Source organism: Suncus etruscus, chromosome 2 (genome assembly GCF_024139225.1).
Source record: "Suncus etruscus isolate mSunEtr1 chromosome 2, mSunEtr1.pri.cur, whole genome shotgun sequence".
Taxonomy (NCBI): Eukaryota; Metazoa; Chordata; class Mammalia; order Eulipotyphla; family Soricidae; genus Suncus; species Suncus etruscus.
In genome coordinates this window covers 151,925,638-151,945,797 of record NC_064849.1, presented here as the reverse complement: position 1 = coordinate 151,945,797, position 20,160 = coordinate 151,925,638, and the positions used below count along the sequence as shown (strand labels likewise).

Below are 20,160 nucleotides of genomic sequence, written 5' to 3'. Positions count from 1 at the left end.
ACCACCAATGCCCCCCTTTCCCCACCTCGTGCTTGTATTCACCACAGGCATTCTACTTCTCTCATTCTTTAATATTGTCAGGTTAGTTGTTAGTGTAGTTATTTCCCTAATAGAATTCACCACTCTTTGTGGTGAGCTTCAAATTGTGAGTCAGTCCTTCCAGCCCTTCCAGCCCTTAACTCTATTGTCTCTGGGCCTTATTACAGTAATGTCTTTAATTTTTCCTAAAACCCATAGATGAGTGAGACTATTCTGTGATTATCTCTCTCCCTCTGGCTTATTTCAGTCAACATAATAGATGCCATGCGCATCCACGTACAGAAAAAGACCCGAAAAAAAAAATAAAGAAATTCTAGTATCAGGCTCCTCCATGTCTCATGTATGTTGTACCTATGTATGTATGAATGTGTGTGTGTGTGTGTGTGTGTGTGTGTGTGTGTGTGTGTGTGTGTACCCGTGGTTCTGACTAGGTTTATTTTTCTTTTGCTATTCCCAAAGGAGCTCAGGCTGTGTGGCCCAGCCTGCTGGGGTTTGGGGGTGGCCCTAGCAGACCATCCCCAGGTAAGACAAAGACCAGAGAGAGCCCCATCACATCCCAGGCCCCTCGCCTAGATGAAGCCTAGGAATGCAACCATGCAAGGGAGCCTGTGAAGTGGGGTGAAGGTTCTGAGGTAGCTCGTCCACAGTCTGGAGACCCTTTGGGGGAACAGCGGGGAGGGTTTAAGGCACCATGCAGGGGGTCCTTGGAGGAAGAGGAGGAGGAGGAGGAGAAGGTCGAGAAGGAGGAGGAGGAGAGGAACTATGGGACCAGTTTTGACTCTGATCTCCCCACACCCTAGTTGGAAATGGTCTCGCGGGAAGAGGCCTTTGCAGACACCCCAGCAAAGAGTCAGGACCTAGGCTGGGCCCAGACGATAGAAAGCAATCCCCGAAGTCTAGCTAGCCCAAGCCGGAAGAGACCGCGCAAGCCGTAGCAGGAAATCCACGCGCGGAAGCCGCGGATCTCGCGAGCTTTTCCTGCACGACGAGACTTGCACTCACCGTCCACCGGAGCCCCTCGCTCCGCCTCCGCCGCGGAAATGCCAAGGCCAGTGTGGTCCCGGCGCCGACAGCCGCGCGGAGGAGCCTCGGCGGGCAGGGCCAAGCCACCCACGTGACCCGGTAGCGCCGACCCGGCCCCGCCTCTAGCCCCGCCCCTCTTGGTGCCACGCCCACACTGCCGGTCACCAATGCGTTTGCTGGGCGGGGCCAATTCACCCACGTGACCCAGGAGCGCCGGCTCGGCCCCGCCTCTGGATGCCACGCCCACCGTGTCATTCACCAAGGAGAGTGGCCCTTAGGGATTGACGGTGGTCTATTCTTTGTTTTTATGATTTTTAAAATATATTTATTATTTTATCATTATTTTTATTTATTAATATTAATATAACAATATTTTAACATTATTTATTATTTATGATTATTATTATCTTTTATTGTTTTTAAAAATAATTTTTATTTTGACCAAAGTGGATTACTAAATCTTTCACAGTAAAATTTTAAATACATAGTGACAATTAAATCAGGGGCATTCCCACCACCAATGTTGTCCTCCCTCCACCTCTGTTCCCAGCATGCACCCCATATCGCCCCTCCTTTGCCCCCCAGGCTGCCAGAATGAGTAGTCCCCTCTGTGTCTAGCTTGTTGTAGATTGGGTTTTGGTTTGGTTGTTATTGGCTTTGGATTTGGTGTTTTAGTCTGATCATTTTTTATTTCTACTCAATGTTCATACAACTGTTTGGTCTTGGTACACTCCAGTATACAAGATGGTTCAAGCAAGTTATGTGATTCTGTTTGAAGGAAAAATAAAGGGCAAAAATCAAACAAGCCTAAAACGGGAGGAGTCCTTCTAGAGGCTATAAATATCAATTTAAGAGAAGGAAGGGAAAAAGGAAGAAAACAACAAGAATACAAAAAAAATCAAACAAACAAAAATAAAACCCGAAAAGCACCACAGCAATAAAGACAACAGCCAAACAATAATCACAGTCCGAAGTAAAAACAAAACAAAGCACACACACACACACACACACACACACACACACACACACAAGCAACAACAATAATAACAAATTTTTTTTATTTTAATTTTTTAAATTTTAAATTATTTTAAATACTTGCTGATAGGGACCTGAGAGATAGCACAGTGGTAGGGCTTTTGCCTTGCACGCAGCTGATTCAAACAGACGGTGGTTCGAATCCTGGCATCCCATATGGTCGCCGAGCCTGCCAGGAGCAACTTCTGAGCATAGATTCGGGAGTGACCCTAAACCAAAAAACCAAAAAAAAAAAAAAAAACCGAAACAAAACAAAACAACAACAACAAAAACAACTTGCTGATAGCATTACACATGTATCCAAATTCTGCTTACACCCAGTAACCTCACTTCTACAAACAAAATCTTTCTTTTTGGTTTGGGGGCCACACTCAGCAGTGCTCAGGCCTTACTCCTGCACTCAAGGCTCACACCTAGAGGGCTGGGGGACCCTATGGGGGACCAGGGATCAAAGTTGGGTCGCCATGAGCAAGGCACCATACCGGTTGTATACCATAGCTCTGGCTCCTTAGAAACTGATCTTACAGAAATGTTTTCCAAGATTCTTCTGGAAACAGGTTATTCATGACCATGGAGGTAGATTGCTTCTGTTAACGCTGGCCTGGGCACTCAGATTCTTGTTCTCAAGCAGTCAAGGCTAAAAGCAGGGGACTGACTTGGAAAAGAAGGCAGGAAAGTTTCTAGGTTATGGAAGGGGTCTCCTGAAGGATTCCTGAGAACGGCAGAAGAAATCTTTCCCTTTAATACCAAATTGTTTTTGTTTTGTTGTTTGTTTATTAGTTTGTTTTGGGGTCACAGACGGTGAAGATCTGGGTTTTCTCCAGGTTCTGTGCTCAAGAATCACTCCTGGGCCCAAGTGTTAGCACTGAGGTAGGGCGTTTGCCTTGCATGCGGTGACCTGGTACAGACTAGGTTTCTATCACTAGCATTCCATATGGTCCTTGAGCCTGCCAGGAGTGATTTCTGAGCGCAGAACCAGGAGTAACCCCTGAGTGCTGCCAGATGTAGCCAAAACCCAAAAACAAACAAAAAAAGAATTACTTCTGGTGAGTTTCAGAGAACCCTATGTGGTGCAAGGGTTACAACCTGTGTTAACTCAAGCAAAGCAAGTATCTTACCTGTTGTACTCTCTGCTCCCAGTTCCTTTAATACATTTTAAACAAAGTGGGTACGAGTGAGCATTTCTTTATTGAGATTAAAGGAGATAAGGAGGTGGTCTGGTAAAACACGAGTGAGAATATTATTTTATTAAATTATTTTATGGGGCCAAGTCATCTAGATTATTCAGGCCACCAGATTACGAGGCACCACCTGGCACCACTCTGTGGCACAATTTCTTTTCTTAGGGTTATATTTCCTTAGCTCCCCCTTTTCCCCTATCTTAACAAAATAACAAAAATAGGCAAAGTGGCCATTAGTGAGTGAATGAATAAAATGCAGTGTAGACATGGGAATTATTTTGTAATTATATATTCAGAGAACAAATTTTCTTGTGTAAATAATATTGAACAGCAACATTTAGGAAGCTCTGTGTAGTATGCTCTCTTTAGTGTAAATAAAATTACTTTATGAGATGTAAATGCAAATGTATAGAATAACACTTTTGATCAGAAGAAATTTTGTTGCTTGAAGGGGGTGTAGGTTTTGCTTTCAATGTTGAACTATGCAACCTCTGCTTTTTTTCTTTATTCTTCTCTAAACTTAAGGAAAGAAAATGAAAGCACTTCCTTGTATTCAAAGCTGGCAGTTAGATGAGTTTCGTAGGCTTTTAAGAAATATCGTTGTAGGCTGGAGAAGTAGTACAGCAGTTAATGTGCTTGCATCCCCTGACCCAGGTTTGAACTTTGGCATAGCATATGGTCCCCTGAACCTTCAATTTTTAGTACTGATAGCTGAATACAGAGCCAGAAGTAAGCTCTGACCACCACCAGGTGTCACTCCAAAACCTAATAATAACAATAATAAAATAATAATTAAAAAATAAATTAAAAGTTTCCTTACCTATCTTGTAAGGCAGTGGTTGGAAATTTCCTACTCCTGAAAGGCACTTGATCTGAAAGTAAATATTAAAAAGTCATGTTGCATGTACTCCAGATCTTCTTCAAGGAGAGATTCTTGAGCTCAGCAGAAATAATTATTGAGATGGCCAGAGTGCTAGCACAGTGGTAAGGCATTTGCCTGGCATGTGGCTGACCCAGGATGGACCTGGGTTTGATCCCCGTCTCATATGGTCCCTGAGCCAGGAGCAATTTCTGAGTGTTGAGCCTGGAGAAATCTCTGAGCGTCACTGGGGATGGCCCAAAAAACCCAAATCAAACCAAACCAAATAATCCTTGAATACCACGAAGTGTGGCAAATGGCCCAAAACAAACCAATACAAAACAACAAAAAGTATATGAAAAATGAAAGATAATAAAAACTTATGAAAACCAAAATCCATAGGTAATACGCTAACATTCTGAGCTCTGATTTTAAGGTGCCTCAAGCAGTTCAAAGGTAAGTTCATAGAACACAGTATTCTAAATAAACATATTTTCCCCCATGACCGCCAACATTTTAAATATTGAGGAACCTAAACTAATGTATTTTCCCTCTATATTAATTTCTTTATTTTCTATTTCTATTTCACTTTGGATAATAATAATTCCCCTTTTTATTTATTTGTTTGTTTGTTTGGGAGCCGCATTGAGCAGCGGTCAGTACTATCACTCAGACCCCAACAAAACAAAATGTTAAAAAGGGAAATTAGGGGCCTTCGTGGTGCACGGGGGCGTCCCCAGGCCTCCGCTCACCTGCCCCTGGCCCTGGTAGCATATTTTGAGATGAGAGTGGATGGACGCCCCCACCCACCCACCCACCACAAAGAGGCTCCACCACTGAAACAAAAGCCATGCAAAGAATATCAAAAGAAAACTATCAACAGCTCCCTTATCTTTCTTGGTAACTCCCCTAGCAACCAACTGGTGGTAGGGAAATAAACTAATTTGTTAAGGTGCACTCTTGCCTGCATACTTGAAAGGAGCTGTGTACTTCCTTATCTTTCCTTTGCCTCTTTGGTTTGCATCTGCCTAAGATATGGCCTTTCTTTGGGGCACATTTCCCCCATTTTGGGGAAATGAGCAAAAGATCCTTGCTTGGGGTGTGTACTTTGCTTTTTGCCACTCTGGAGCACCCCGCCCCCCCTCCCCGTATCCTTATTTCCTCTCTCCTTACGTCTCTTTATTTCTTGAATTTATTTGTTTTGCTTTACTATTGTTTCCTACTGAAATTCTTTTCTGTAAAGGAAAGGCAATGAACCTGAAGAGCCTGGATAAAATTTAGAACTGACTTTCCTTTCTGAAAAGAGCTTTAGTTGAATCTATGGATGCTCAAGAAACTGGATGCAGGGATCATTTCTCACACCAGGCAGAACAAATGGAACCAGATGCAACAAATGGAACTGAGACTGCCTTGTGGGGCTGAAGAGACATAAGGTTTGTACTGTGCAGGGGCTTCTAGTAGACTCTCATCAATCCTGGATGTCCCAGACACTATCCTAGGTGGCCAAAGTAGTAGAAAGCAAAGTGGTAGATTTCCTTCTCAAATTTAAAACTCTTTTTCCCACTTCACAGAAGGCACCTAGGGCACCTAGCAAAGGCACCTACTTTGCTAGTGAGTGTCACATCTCCTACTGACAACAGACAGCCAGAGTATTATGTATTCAGTGCCCACTCGATCAAGCATTGTTTCAGAGTTTGGGATTCGTTGCTCGAGAGAACATAGAAAGTTTTTTTTTGTTTTTTGTTTTTGAGAACATTGGTTTTACAAGAGAACAATACTCTTCCTGTGTTTTAGTCCTCCATTTGTGAATGCATAGGAAATGCTGTCATGGAATGCTTGCAGATTCTCTGGCAAAAGACATTGATATGTATTTTGGTTATTGCATTCATAAATCCTATCCTTTGTCTTTCCAGCTAGAAGCATTTAAAAGGAAAAAGTTAAATTACCTTGACCCAATTCTGAGTAAGTCACAGCAGCAGATAGTGCCAATTTCTTTCTTTCTTTCTTTCTTTCTTTCTTTCTTTCTTTCTTTCTTCTTTCTTTCTTTTTCTTTCTTCTTTCTTTCTTTCTTCTTTCTTTCTTTCTTTCTTTCTTTCTTTCTTTCTTTCTTCTTTCTTTCCATCTTTCTTCTTTCTTTCTTTCATTTTATTTCTTTCTTCTTTTTCTTTCTTTCTTTCTTCTTTCTTTTTCTTTTTTCTTTCTTTCTTCTCTTTCTTTCTTTCTTTTTCTTTCTTGTTTTGTGGGTCACACCTGGCGCTCAGGGGTTACTCCTGGCTCTGTGCTCAGAAATCGCTCCTGGAAGGCATCCTGGGATGCGAGATTCGAACCACCACCTGCCCTGGATCCACTGCGTGCAAGGCAAACGCCCTACTGCTATGCTATTTCTCTGGCCCCACCAACTTTTTTTTTTTTTAAGAATTTTATATTTGCAGTAAAATTCTGAGGTTGCAAATTCATTCCTGGTTGCACATATGTAGGTGGCTCCATTAGCACAGTGGGGACTGCTCACATGCCCTTACCTTGGTACATCTGTTCTCTACTCTGCTGGCAACTCTATACTGAGAATCTCCACCTGTGAACAGCATCTGGGCTATAGAGGTTGGACTGGGCACAGGAACAGATATATTTGAAAAGAACTAAGAGAAGCTTATATATATATACACATCCCTCCTACATCTCAGCTTCTATTGCTGTGTAGGCTAAAGTGGAAATAAAGACCATGGTAATTTTCCTCTGAGAAAACGCTTTATCAGATGGAGGAAAAAGTACTATTTGTTGCGTTGAAAGGGGTATGTTTGACATTACAAATACTCTGTGATTCTGATGTGACAGCATGATTACATTTCTGACAGTTTCATCTACAAATCCTAGGCTCCTGAGATGGGTGGGGGGGCAAATTGGAGAGTTTCTTTCTAGACAGGAAACATTCTCTGGTACCCCAAAGTACAACTGGTTAACTATGAGTCACTGTTAAGTAAAACCGGATGATACCACAGCAAACGAGGAAAAATTGGGCGATTTAGCTAAAGCAAATGGTTTTGTACAGAACATCGTGGGAAATGAAAGAGAATAGCGAACAACAACTCTTCACTTGGACCATTTCGTTGCTTACAATGTCTCAATGAGCTCGCTTGCCAGTCTCCAAATGCAGAATGGTGAGAGGAACTGGAAGAACAAATTAGAAGAGCCTAGAAAAAAATTGTAAACATTAGAAATGTCAAAGATGAAGTGGAGAAAGCTCAATGTCACTTTCCGGCCGAGCCTCTCCTGCACACTGGGGTCGAGGCCCTCCTGCATACTGCAGGATCTTGGTGCCCATATGGGGCTGTGCCACTGCCACCGACGACGACTTCTTGTCTGCCATCGAGCACCTAGAAGGCGCTTTCGCAGGAGCAGGGCAGCGTCCGGGGGCGCGGCGGCGGCGGGGGAGGGCGCGTGTAACCCTGCTCGGGCTGCTCCCGCCGAGCGTGGTGGTAATGGGGATGGGGCCAGCGGTGGCGATGGAGCGCCTGGTGACCCGGGACCTCGTCGTCATCGTTGTCGTCCAGGGCGACGTCCTGGAGAGCGCAGCCCAAGCAGCCCAGACGCCTCCGCAGCCGCCGCCGCCGGACTCGGCAGTCGCCTAGCTGGAAGAAGAGGTAGACGAAAGGATCGAGCGCGCAGCTGGCCGTGCCAATGAGGCGCAGCGCCCCGGTCAGGGAGTCGGCCTCCCAGTCGCCCGTCGGGCCCGCGGACCACGACGCTGCCAGGCGCACGGCGAAGTAGGGCAGCTCGCACCCCACGAAGAGCAGCGCCAGCGCCAGGCTCATCTTCAGGCTTTGCACCTTGGCGCGCGGGAGCGCGCTGGTAGGGCGCACAGGGGCGCGGCCGGGACTGACCGACCAGGGCGCTTGGGGGTCCGTGGGCACTCGCGGGAGTCTCTGCCGGCACCAGGCGCGGAGCAGGCGGCTGCATGCGAACCCCATCACCGCGGCGGGCGCTGCGAAGCCCGCGATCGTCTCGTAGAGCGCGTAGAGCTGCAGGTGCCAGCGCGGCCGGGGCGCGAAGATGCCCAGGCAGCGTCGCTCCCCGGGCCAGGGCCGGGCGCTGCGCGGCAAGGGGACGGCCCCGCGCACCACGAAGGCGGCGGGCAATGCCAGCAGCAGCGCCAGCAGCCAGCCCAGCCCGGCGAGGGCGCGCGCGGGCAGCGGCGGGCCGGGCACGGGGCGGACGGCGCGCCGGCGTTCCAGGGCGATGAGCGCCACGAGGTGCGCCGACGCCCCGCGCCCCGAGGCTTGCAGCAAGCGCCCCAGGCGACACGCCAGGTCCCCCTGGGCGGGGCGCGGCTCCCCCAGCAGCTCCCAGGCGAGCTGCGAGAGCGTGGTGGCCCCGCACGCGTACAAGTCGGCCAGGGCCAGCTGCACCAGCAGGAGATCCATTTTGCGGCGCTTTGGACCCGCGCCGGGCCCGCTGCCGCCGCACAGGCGACACAGCACGGTGGCATTGCCGGCCACCGCCACCACCAACAGGACCCCCGAGAAGACCAGGCGGACGCGGCGATGGGACGGGTCGGGAGGCAGAGGAGGCGGCGCGGGGCTGGGCGACTGTAGCCCCGCAGTCGCGTTGAGCCCCCATTGCAGAGAGGTCGAGACGGAGTCGTTGCGCGCCGGCGACAGAGCGGAGGGGTTTAAAGGCCCCTCCATCCGTATCCTGCAGGTTAGGAAGGCAGGGCGCGGGAAACCTGGGTGCTGGCGAGGCTACATCGGGTGCCGCTCCCTAGTTCCCAAAGTTAGTTGGAGACGCACGCGCCCAGGCCAGGAGACGGGGTCGGGTGCGCATGGATGCGCCACCAAATTGGTTTTGGAGACAGTCCTCGTCATTTGTGGCTCCAAAGTGGGTTGTACACTCGAGGGAACAAACACACATGATATTCCGATTCCCCACCTTCTCCACGCCTCCCTTCCCAATCCTGGCACATCCGTTTCCAATTTTCTGCTTTCTCCCCCACGCTCAAGCCTGGGAGTCGTGGACTAACGGGCCCCAGGGACCATTCCGATTCGCTGTTTACTTGTATCCCTCAAAAAATATGTTTCATAATTGCTAGGAAAACCAAAAACATGCAAGCTTATTTATTTTAGATTAAGGGAAGGCTGCTGAAACGCCACGGATTTGCACTAGCTAGAGATAAACAGGAATTCAAGAAGAAACCTAAACAGTGATTTGATCCAAAGAAGAGCCCAAGAGATTAATTTTTGCCCAAGGCAAGTTAGTTGAACTTCTCAGACCCGCTGTTTTTTTTACTAGTAGAGGTATTACTAGTCTGGGTGTTGCTTGCCAATGAAGGATTTTGTGGATTGTGGCAGCTACCCTTGGTTACTAGAAGCTGCAGATGACAGCTGTTCTTCCACCCTGTGAAATGTATTCCATTAGTGTGAAGAAGGCATAAATAGCTTTTATGTAAATAGGTCGTGCATTAATCGCTTTCCTTCTAATATTTTCATCCGGTGAAGGATATGTCGATATGGCTCTTGTGTCCCTGGTCCTTTGATTTGTTTTCCAGCAGATGGGAGGTTGCTAGCACAGACTACGCCTCCAATAAGTCTAGAGACAAGGTGACTAAGAAAAATGATAAGGCAGCCAATTTTAAAAAAGAAATTCACGTCACGGGATAGTGTTCAATCAAATGTTGCCTCCTCTGTTTGAGCCCTCTCTTCTCACAACACATTTTCTTTTTCCTGTTGTGAGTATGGCTTGCCATTCATACACCCCCGCATCAGGCACCGTGACAGTGGGTTTCTGAACTTTCTGGGAACCTCTCTGTTAAGGTTCACCTTTACTTGATTCTCATAAGATTCATGTGACAAAGGAGGGTTTGGTGGGTGCGGATGAAAGTCCTGTCAGTGTGGTAAGAATATCCTTTTGCGAGGCCGAAGCGGTGGCGCAGGGCGTAAGGCGTCTGCCTTGCCCGAGCTAGCCTAGGATGGACCGGATCGTGGTTTGATTCCCTGGCATCCCATATGGTCCCCCAAACCAGGAGCGATTTTTGAGTGCAGAGCCAGGAATAACCCCTGAATGTCACCCGGTGTGGCCCAAAAACCAAAAATAAAATAAAATAAAATCCTTTTGCAGTCTTGTCTTTGGATGAGACACCTTTGCCATTTTTCTTTTCCTTTTGTCTTTTGTATTTTTCTTTTCTTTCTTTCTTTCTTTTTTTTTTTTTTTTGGTTTTTGGGCCACACCCGGTAACGCTCAGGGGTTACTCCTGGCTATGCGCTCAGAAGTCGCTCCTGGCTTGGGGGACCATATGGGACGCCGGGGGATCAAACCGCGGTCCGTCCGAGGCTAGCGCAGGCAAGGCAGGCACCTTACCTTTAGCGCCACCGCCCGGCCCCTCTTTTCTTTTTTTTTAATATTATTTTTTATTATTTATTTTTTGGCCACACCCGTTTGATGCTCAGGGGTTACTCCTGGCTAAGCGCTCAGAAATTGCCCCTGGCTTGGGGGGACCATATGGGACTCCGGGGGATCGAACCGCGGTCCTTCCTTGGCTAGCGCTTGCAAGGCAGACACTTTACCTCTAGCGCCACCTCACCGGCCCCTCTTTTTCTTCTCTTATGTTTTTTTTGACCACAGGAGTTCCTCCTGGTTCTGCCCTCAGAAGTTACTCCTGACAATACAGAGGGGACCTTCTGGGATGCCAGGAATCAAACCTAGGTCGACTACATGCAAGGCAAGAACTCTGCCTGCTATACCACTCATCTTAGTTTTTTTCATCGTCACATCCCTCATACCTAGTAGGGGATAAGGTGACGAACAATATCTGTAAACAGGCTTCAGTATTTTTCAATCTGTCTGGCTGATTCCAACATGCAGTCAATTCTAAAAACCACTGGCCTAGAAAAGAAGTTCTCAATTTACTTAGCCTACAGGAAAATAAAATTCAGTAATCTATTTGATTCTTTAAGCAAACAAAAAGAAAGTGTCTTTCCAGTTGCACCTGAGACTTCTACCACCTCCACCCCACCCTCACCATTCCATCTTTGAGCACTATCCCTGCTTGCTCCCAGAGCAGAAACATCCACATTGGGAAAGTGGTATAGATGGTAAGCTGTCCAAAATGGTATAAGACTTGATGTACATTAGAGATACATGTGATAGAAGAGGTACAATGCTGTCTGCAGTATCTCTATAGACTCCTGAACTTTATCAACACTGAACTCTACAATAAGGGAGAAATCAAGGTGAGGGGCTGGTTGGTAATCTGAGTCAAGAAACCAGTGTTCCAGACCAAGGAAAAGGTAAGTATGAAAACAGATAAAAGTTCTGCTAGTTATATAGCATACTAGAGAGAAACCAGCCTGCAAGGAGGGAAGCAGGTTTCTAATAAGATGTCAAGAAAAGAAAAACAACTGGAAGTTCTCTATTTTAGTAGAAAAACCCCGTGAAAGCTGTACTGACAATGCAATGCCAATAATTCAGTGACTAAGAAAGTAGCCTATGCTAGTTTCACAGTTCTCAAAATTCGCAATTTATCTCAAACATGTTGAAAGACTCACATTTAACAAGACTCTGGAGACAAAACTTGAGGCTATTTTTTATTGTGGCCATCATTGTTGACAAGACTATTGAAGCTGTGGTTTCACAGATGCCTAACTACTTCACTAGTTGTTTCCCTAAGGTTTCAAAATCCTTCTCCATGGTCCCTGGTTCCTCCCACTGTCCCCTCTTCTTTTCCCCAGTTCACAATTCTTTAATTTGGGGTGGAGGGTTGAGTCACACCCAGCAGTGCTCAGAAGTTACTCCTGGCTCTACACTCAGAAATCGCCCCTGGCGGGCATGGGGAACATATGAGATGCCAGGATTCGAACCACCGTCCTTCTGCATGCAAGGCAAACGCCTTACCTCCATGCTATCTCTTTGACTAAATATTTTTAAATGTTGGGCTACACCCAATAATGGTCAGGATTTACTCCTGGCTCTGCACTCAAAGAATACTCATTCATGTTAGGCTTGAAGGACCACATGGCGTGCTGATGATTGAACCTGGGCAACTTGATGAGTAGCTAATGTCCTCCAACCTATTCTATTGCTCCAGCACCACTAGTTCCCCATTCTATTGGTCCTAAAATTATATTTTTAACCTTACTAACATCTGATGAAACTTTTGGTTTTAAAAGTTAATTTTTTTTCTTGGTTTTTGGGCCACAACCTGCAGTGCTCAGGGGCTACTCCTGGTTGTCTGCTCAGAAATAGCTCCTGGCAGGCACGGGGACCATATGGGACACCGGGATTTGAACCAATCTCCTTTGGTCCTGGATTGGCTGCTTGCAAGGCAAACGCTGCTGTGCTATCTCTCCGGGCCCGAAAGTTAATTCTTATGGGTCAGAGACTTGGCTTGAGTAATGGGGCTGTACAGGGCCCTGGGTTTAATTCTGGAACTGTGCCATGCCCCAACCTTTTGAAATAGTGCATGGACCTTTGAATTAGGTTGAACTAGAAGGGTGATAGCAACATAAAGGTGGTCTCCATATTTTCTTGCACTTACATCCTCTCTAGTGAAGGCAACCAGCATACCAGTTATTTGCTATTTCTTCTTGCACTAGCTAAATTCCACAAATCTAAATAATTTTATCAAAATTTCAGATAGTATCAACTAACTTATTAGCTAAATATAACAAAACTATGTTAACATCTCCTGCCAATATTGCTTTTATTTTCCTATTAAATTTTTCAGGTTTTTTTTTTTTTTTTAATGCCACTCCTTGTGCTGCTCAGGGCTTACTCCTGGCTCTGTGCTCAAAAATTACTCTACTCCTGGCCAGCCTGGGGGACCATATAGAATGCCAGGGATCAAAAGTAGTTTTGTTGCATTTAAGGCAAATGCTCTACTTGTTCTATCACTCCTGCCTTTTGTTAATGTAGTAATCTTATAATTTAGGGTTAGATTTACATTCAATGTTGTGATATTGGAAAAGAGAGAGTCTTACCTTAATCTTGTAGAGCACTGTAAATACAATTATTTTAATTTTTTTGAAATTACTAATTGACTTTTTAGTTAGTACTATTTTTCATAGCTAATTCTTCCTAGAACTTCAAATAGCTTCTCAGTACAATTTCTAAGAAATTTTCTAACAAAAGGTAGCACATCTGTTTTTCCACCACCACCCTATTCTTGGTCAATTTATTACAACTGTTGCTTTCCTCCTTTACAGGCTGGTTTTTGTGTAGTCTGCTGCTTAACAGAATGTGCTCTGCCTTTCCATTGGCTGGAACACTGGTTTCTTAGCTCAGATTACCAACCCACCTGCTTACCTTGGTTTCTTCCTTATGGTAGAACATAACATCCCGTGTTAATAAGGTTGAGGAGTGTGTAACAGAAGCTGCAGACACAACATTGTACCTCATAAATCACATGTGTCTCTTAGATACACCAAGTCTTGCACCAGTGTAATGGCCCAATGCTGCCAGGGCCTAGTACTGCAAGGCTCGAAGGGGTCCATGGGTCCCATCTGCTGTGTGGGACTTTGTGCCCACCCAGGGAACATCAACTTGTAATGACTACCCAACTGGGAGTGAGAGAAGAAAGAGAAACCAAATATACTTTTTATTCCTCCTGGAGTCTGAGTCCTACCATTGCTGACTGGGGCTTCTGAGAAAGAGGGAGAGATTGATGATAATTCACTGGCCGGTTGTGGCCAGGGAGGCCCAGGTTCAAAAGAGAGAAAGAAATAGATTAAAAAAAAAAAGGCAGCATCTCTCCAATGCTTTATCTCTGGCCCTCTTCAGACCAGCAGGCACTGCTTTGGTCACTATCTTGGGACCCTGCAACTGTCCAAGTTTTTCCTTTTATTCCCAGCATGACAAGGGGACATGTCCAGGTTCAACTGTCATTACAGCGGGCTTATCCAAGGGGCATGTCCAAGTTCAACTTCCTTACATCACCACACCAGTGTGGACAGCTTTCCCTCTACACTAGTTTTTCCAACATGAATGATTCTGCTCTAGGAGCAGGGATGGTGCATAAAGATCCAGAAGGGGGTTGCAATAGTCTCAGGTGCAATTGGAAAGGCACTGTTTGTTTGTTTAAAGGAGGACAGACTTCCAGGGAGGGCACTGAATAATATTTTTTCTGTAGGCTAAGTAGGGAACCTTTGTTCTAGGCCAGTGGTTTTGGCAACTGACTATATGTTGGAGTCACTTGGACAGACTAAAAAAATACTGAAGCTGGGGGAAATGTCTGGAGATAATTCTGATGTAACTGTTATTGACTGTGTTTTGGCTTTTAAACATGCCATAGTGTGTGTGTGTGTGTGTGTGTGTGTGTGTGTGTGTTGATACTGGAACCATAGTAGTACAGCAGGCAGGGTGATTAATTTGCAAGCAACTGACATGGGTTCAATCTCTGACACCCCATGTGGTCTCTTTCAGTTCCACCAGGTGTGATCCCTCAGCAAAGTCATTAACACTAATATATTCTTTAGGCTATTTTTTTTTACAGAAATAGATGAGAGAGCATATGATTTTATATCTTGCGTTTTTTACTTATGATCATATTTAGATAGATTTCCATGTCAGTTACTAAAATTGTTACATAATTGTTAAGTGTGTGTGTGGGGAAAGGAATTACAATGATTTAAATAACCCTCTTCTTTAACAAACATTTTTCACTTTTTCACTCTATGAATAACTCTGTGAAGAACATCTCTTCACATACATTCTTGCATAGACATGCAACTATTCCCTTAAGAAAAAAATGTTAGAATTAGAATTCCTAGTGAAGAACACATGTATTTAAAAAGCATTTTTAATGGATAGTGATGACTTGCCCTGAACAGGGATCAAAATCAGCATTATCCTCAATGGTTTCATCTAAAGAAGTATCAAAGTGGATCAATAAGCATCAGTTACAAGGCTTATTATTTTATTTTTGTGGTTGGGCCAAATGGCTTGGTGCTCAAGGATCACTCGTAAAGTTACTCTGGGGACCAGATGGTGTGTGGGGTATCAAATCTAGGTTGGATGCATCCAAGCAAGTTCCTTTCCTTTTGTACTATCTCCTTGTGCATGATGAATTAAAAAATTCATCATGTTCATTGATAAAATCATCATATTATTTCACTTAAACATTAAAATATAATTCACATGCCATACATTGAAATCTCTAAAATTGTATAATTCAATCTACTCATGATTCTGAGCAGCCATCACATTTGATCTGGCACATTTTCTTCCTCATTCCAAAAAGAAACCCCAGTTTCCTTCCCCAACTTCTGAAAACCACTAATCTACATTCTGTTTCTACATTTCTGGATATTTCATATAAATGCTTTAATAGGGCAGTGGGGAAAGTGCTTGTTTGGGTCTGATCCCGAGATCCCAGTTTCCCATGTGATCTTCTAGGAAAAAAAATATTCCTAATTAATAATTATATTTTTAAATAACATACTCAGAATACATTATGACCAGAGTTCAAGAGGATGATTCTAGCATAGGTCTAGAGCAATGGTCCTCAAACTACAGCCCGCGGGCCACATATTGTATTTATTCCCATTTTGTTTCTTCACTTCTAAATAAGATATATGCAGTGTACATAGAAATTTGTTCATAATTTTTGTTTTTACTATAATCTGGCCCTCCAACAGTCTGAAGGACAGTGAACTGGCCCCCTGTTTAAAAAGTTTGAGGATCCCTGGTCTAGAGCATTTCTGTGTTTCTCATTGAACAACTTCCTCCTAGTTTGTGTTGGAACGTATCTTTTTTGCTTCACGAATGCTTATCACCAAATTCAGTTTGGTTCAGTGACATAGTATGTTTTTATAGTTAATATTCTTTTCTGTATCTTTATTGGAGGGGGAGTAAAAAGTAAAGCTCAAAGTTTGTCCTCATTCAGTTTATTAATTAGTGTTAATTTACCTCAGACTCTGGCATAAAAGCATTTGTCTTGATTTTAGATATTTTTCTCCCCCTCCTAGATATTTTTCTTAATTCTTCTGATTTCATATTTGCTAAATGCCATAGAATTAGATATTGAGTTGAATCTGATTATACTCGTATATGTAACATGATTTAAACATTGTAGATGCTTGGTAGATTCTAATAAGGATTTCATCTTAAGGATGTGGGTATAATACGATAAATTATTTTTATATATAGGTTTTTAGATCTATATTTCTATTTTTTTTACTTTACCTATAATGAGCATATATTCCTACCTGGACATCAGCCGCTTTGCATTCTTAGGGCACTTTTCTTTAAGAGGACTGGAAGTGGACTTCACAGTTTAAATGTAACTATAAAATCTAATATTGAGTGCTACTTAAAGAAATCCAATAATGAGATAATTTACTTAATCTACCTGTGGTGAGCTTTATTTTTCATAAATTAACACAAAAACTCAGAAATTGAAAGAAGAGCAAAAATCAAAATAAGAAAGAAATTTGGTTTATGATGCAAAGTTCAAAAAGAATTTGTAAAAGAAAAGTAAGATTATTATCTGTATATAAATTGTGTATCTGGAAATATAAAACACTGATAACTGTAGGTTATCACAGTTATCAAAATAATTGTATTATTTCTACAAAATAAGTACATAGCAAAATGTTTTTTATATATAGTAAATTGTCATTTAAATCCATGACTTTTTAAGTGAAAGGACATATATTGAAACAGGGGTCCTCAAACTTTTTTAAACAGGGGGCCAGTTCACTGTCCCTCAGACCATTGGAGGGTCTGACTATAGTAAAAACAAAACTTATGAACGAATTCTTATGCACACTGCATATATCTTATTTTGCAATGAAGAAGCAAAACAGATACAAATACAATATGTGGCCCGCGAGCCATAGTTTGAGGACCACTGTATGCCTTTCAATAACATTTCCATTAATGTTAGTTGGGATTTCTTTTTCCCTCATCAATATTTTAACAAAATGCTATTTGAGGACCTGTTGTGTAAATAGTGTTCAGGTAGAGATATAATGGAAAAAAGAGCCACTTAAAAAAGCACCACCAGGGGCTGGAGAAGTAGCACAGAGGGTAGGGCATTACATGTGGCTGACCTGGTTTTAATCCCTGGCATCCCATATGGTCCCCAGAGCCTATCTGGAGTGATTTCTTAGTTCAGAGCCAGGAGTAACCCCTGAGTACTGCTCGGTGTGGCTCCCTCCCCCCTGAAAGCACCAGCATAAGTAAATAATAAAACAACTGGAATAATCTCGTTTCTGTTTACATATGAGAATTATCAACTGAGGACTTAAAAAGTAAAACATTTGAGAGGCCAGAGCAATAGCACAGTGGTAGAGCATTTGCCTTGCATATGGCTGACTGGGTTCAATCTCCAGCATTTCTTATTGTCCACTGAATTTGCCAGGAGTGATATCTGAGTGCAGGGCCAGGAGACACCCCTGAGCACCACCAGATGTGGCCCCCAAACCAAAAAAAGTAAGACATTTGAGAACAAAGAATGTACCATTACTTCATCCTTAGAAGTTATAATTCAGTTTGTATGTAATGGGGCCTAGTTTTATTTTCCAGCCAGTCCCTCAATTTCCAAATCTGTGGAGAAACTAATTGATCTGAAAAGTTTACTAGCAAGAGATGTTAAAGAAGACTTGTAGAAAACATAAAGCATGTATCTTTCATCTTTTCTTGAAACACTAAATCTAAAATAATTCCATTCTTTTAAATTAGATCATAAGTTTAAAGTTAATTTAAATAGTACAAATAAGAATTTTCATCTTTGCAGCATCACTCTAAATCTGTATTAGAAAAACAAGTTAGCAAGAATAGCCAGGATAATTATGAAAGAAAAGCTGTTCCAACGGAAACTAGTTTGGCCAGATTTCTTGGTTGACTATCACATTCTAAAATAGAATGGTGTAGTGCACAGTAAAAAATGTTCTGAGGTCCAGAGAAATAAGTAAGGTGTGCTTATTTAAGCATATGACTGCATCTTTGACAGTGATTTGAATCCTGGCACTTCATATGGGCCCCCAAACGCTGCCAGGTGTGGTCCATGAGCACAGAGCCAGAAGTGACTGTTGAGCACCAGCAGATGTGAGATGTGTCCCCCAGAAACAAAAGGATCTAAATGTAATGAGACTTTGATACATGAAAAAATACATTTGAAGTCTATGTAGTATCTATTCTAAAAGGTAATTGAGTCAATAATGAAGTGGCTTTTCTAATCAATAAGACAAACACAATTTTTTTTTTTTTTTGGTTTTTCGGGCCACACCTGTTTGATGCTCAGGGGTTACTCCTGGCTAAGTGCTCAGAAATTGCCCCTGGCTTGGGGAAACCATATGGGACACCAGGGGATCGAATCGCAGTCCTTTCCTTTGGCTAGCACTTGCAAGGCAGACACCTTACCTCTAGCGCCACCTCGCCAGCCCCAACAAATAGTTTAATCAATAAAGTCATTTGTTAAGTGGGAGAAGAGGTGAGAAGGGACCTAGAGACAGTGATTAAAGAATGCTGGAATTCTAGTGCTCGTATGGTATAGCAACACTACTCCTGTAATATTGATACCAACACTGTTGTAAATCACAGTGTCCAGAAAAAGATAAAAATATGATTAAAAGTAAAGATGGGGGGCCAGAAAAATAGTACAGCGGCAGGATGTTTGCCTTGCACGCAGCTGACCTGGGACAGACCTGGTTCAATCTTCGGCATCTTATATAGTCCCCCAAGCCTGCCAGAAGCGATTTCTGAGTGCAGAGCCATTAGTAACCTTTGAGCAAGACCCGGTGTGGCCAACAAAACAAAAAAAGAAACAAAACAAAACAAAACAATATGGAAGCCAGAGCAAGAGCACAGTGGATAGAACATTAGCCTTGCACTCAGTCGAGTTGGGTTCAAGTCAGCACCTCATATTGTCCCCTAAGCACCACAAGGAATAATTCTAGAGCTCAGAGCCAGGAGTAATCCTGAACACTGCGAGATGTGGCCCCCCAAAACAAACAAACCAAACCAACAAATAAAGGTGGGAGGGGCAGAGTGATAACCACTCCCCAACATTTGGTAGCTGTCATCAGAGCTCTAAAACATAATCATTATAATAGGTCCTAATCAAAGGGTAAAAATTATTAAGGGGAAAAAGTAAGCAGAAGAGCATTATTTATAGTTTCCTACCATTTATATGGAAAGGAAAAAAAGAAGTATAAAATGTGTAGCAAGGAGTCTGTCTCTGAAAATATACATAGGAAGGTAATTACCGCAGTTGCCTCTAGTATGTAGTGGCAGAGAGAAAAGCGGAGGTCTCATGCTTACTATTGACTTTTGAACCTTTCAAATAGTGTGCCCTGCGGAACAGATATAATACAACAGGTAGGGTGCATACCTTGAACATGGTGGATTAGGTTTGATCCCATCATCCCATATAATCCCTGTCTCTCACCAGGACTGATTCCTGAGCTCAGAGACATGAATTAGCTCTGAGCACAGGTGGTATGGCCCTCAACCATAATAAAGCAAGGGGCCAAAGCGGTGGTGCTAGAAGTAAGATGTCTGCCTTGCAAGCGCTAGCCTAGGATGGACAGCGGTTTGGTTCGATCCCGAGTCCCATATGGTCCCCCAAGCTATGAGCGATTTCTGAGCGCAAAGCCAGGAGTAACCTCTGAGCGTCACAAGGTGTGGCCCCAAAAAACAAAAACAACCCCCCAAATCCCAAAACCCATAATAAAGCATAAATGTGCTTTATTGTTTATTTTTGGTTTATTTTGGGGTCACACACAGTGCTAAGGACTTTGGCTTTGTACTCAGGGAGCACTTATGGTGAGGTTTGGGGACCATATAGGATGCTAGAGACAAATCCAGGCCATACCTTTTTTTTTTTTCCTAAAAAATAGCACTAAAGTTAGTCATATCTAGAGTATATTTGTCCAATTAAACCCTCCAGGTACCCCAAAATAGATCCCACCAAATATAAATAGCAAACCCCATAAAATACAAATAATTTATTTATGAATCATAAATAATAATGGACAATTATTAAGTTCTACATTAGTTAGAGAAACATAACTTATATTTTACCTTTTGCTTCAT

The 20,160-nt window shown here is 43.5% G+C and overlaps 2 protein-coding genes across 2 annotated transcripts in view; both read right to left on the bottom strand.

Moving 5' to 3' along the window:
• Nucleotides 1-7,508: 7,508 nt before the first annotated feature.
• On the bottom strand, nt 7,509-8,819 carry GPR150 (G protein-coupled receptor 150). The gene has a single exon (XM_049769094.1). It carries the CDS (start codon nt 8,817-8,819, stop codon nt 7,509-7,511), a length of 1,311 nt encoding a protein of 436 aa, XP_049625051.1.
• A 54-nt stretch (nt 8,820-8,873) lies between these two features.
• ARSK (arylsulfatase family member K) overlaps nt 8,874-20,160 on the bottom strand; it is a 33,936-nt gene continuing 22,649 nt past the window's right edge. The window contains exon 9 of the mRNA XM_049769092.1: nt 8,874-9,021. Coding sequence (XP_049625049.1) covers nt 8,874-9,021 — 148 coding nt within the window. The remainder of the gene's footprint in view (nt 9,022-20,160) is intronic.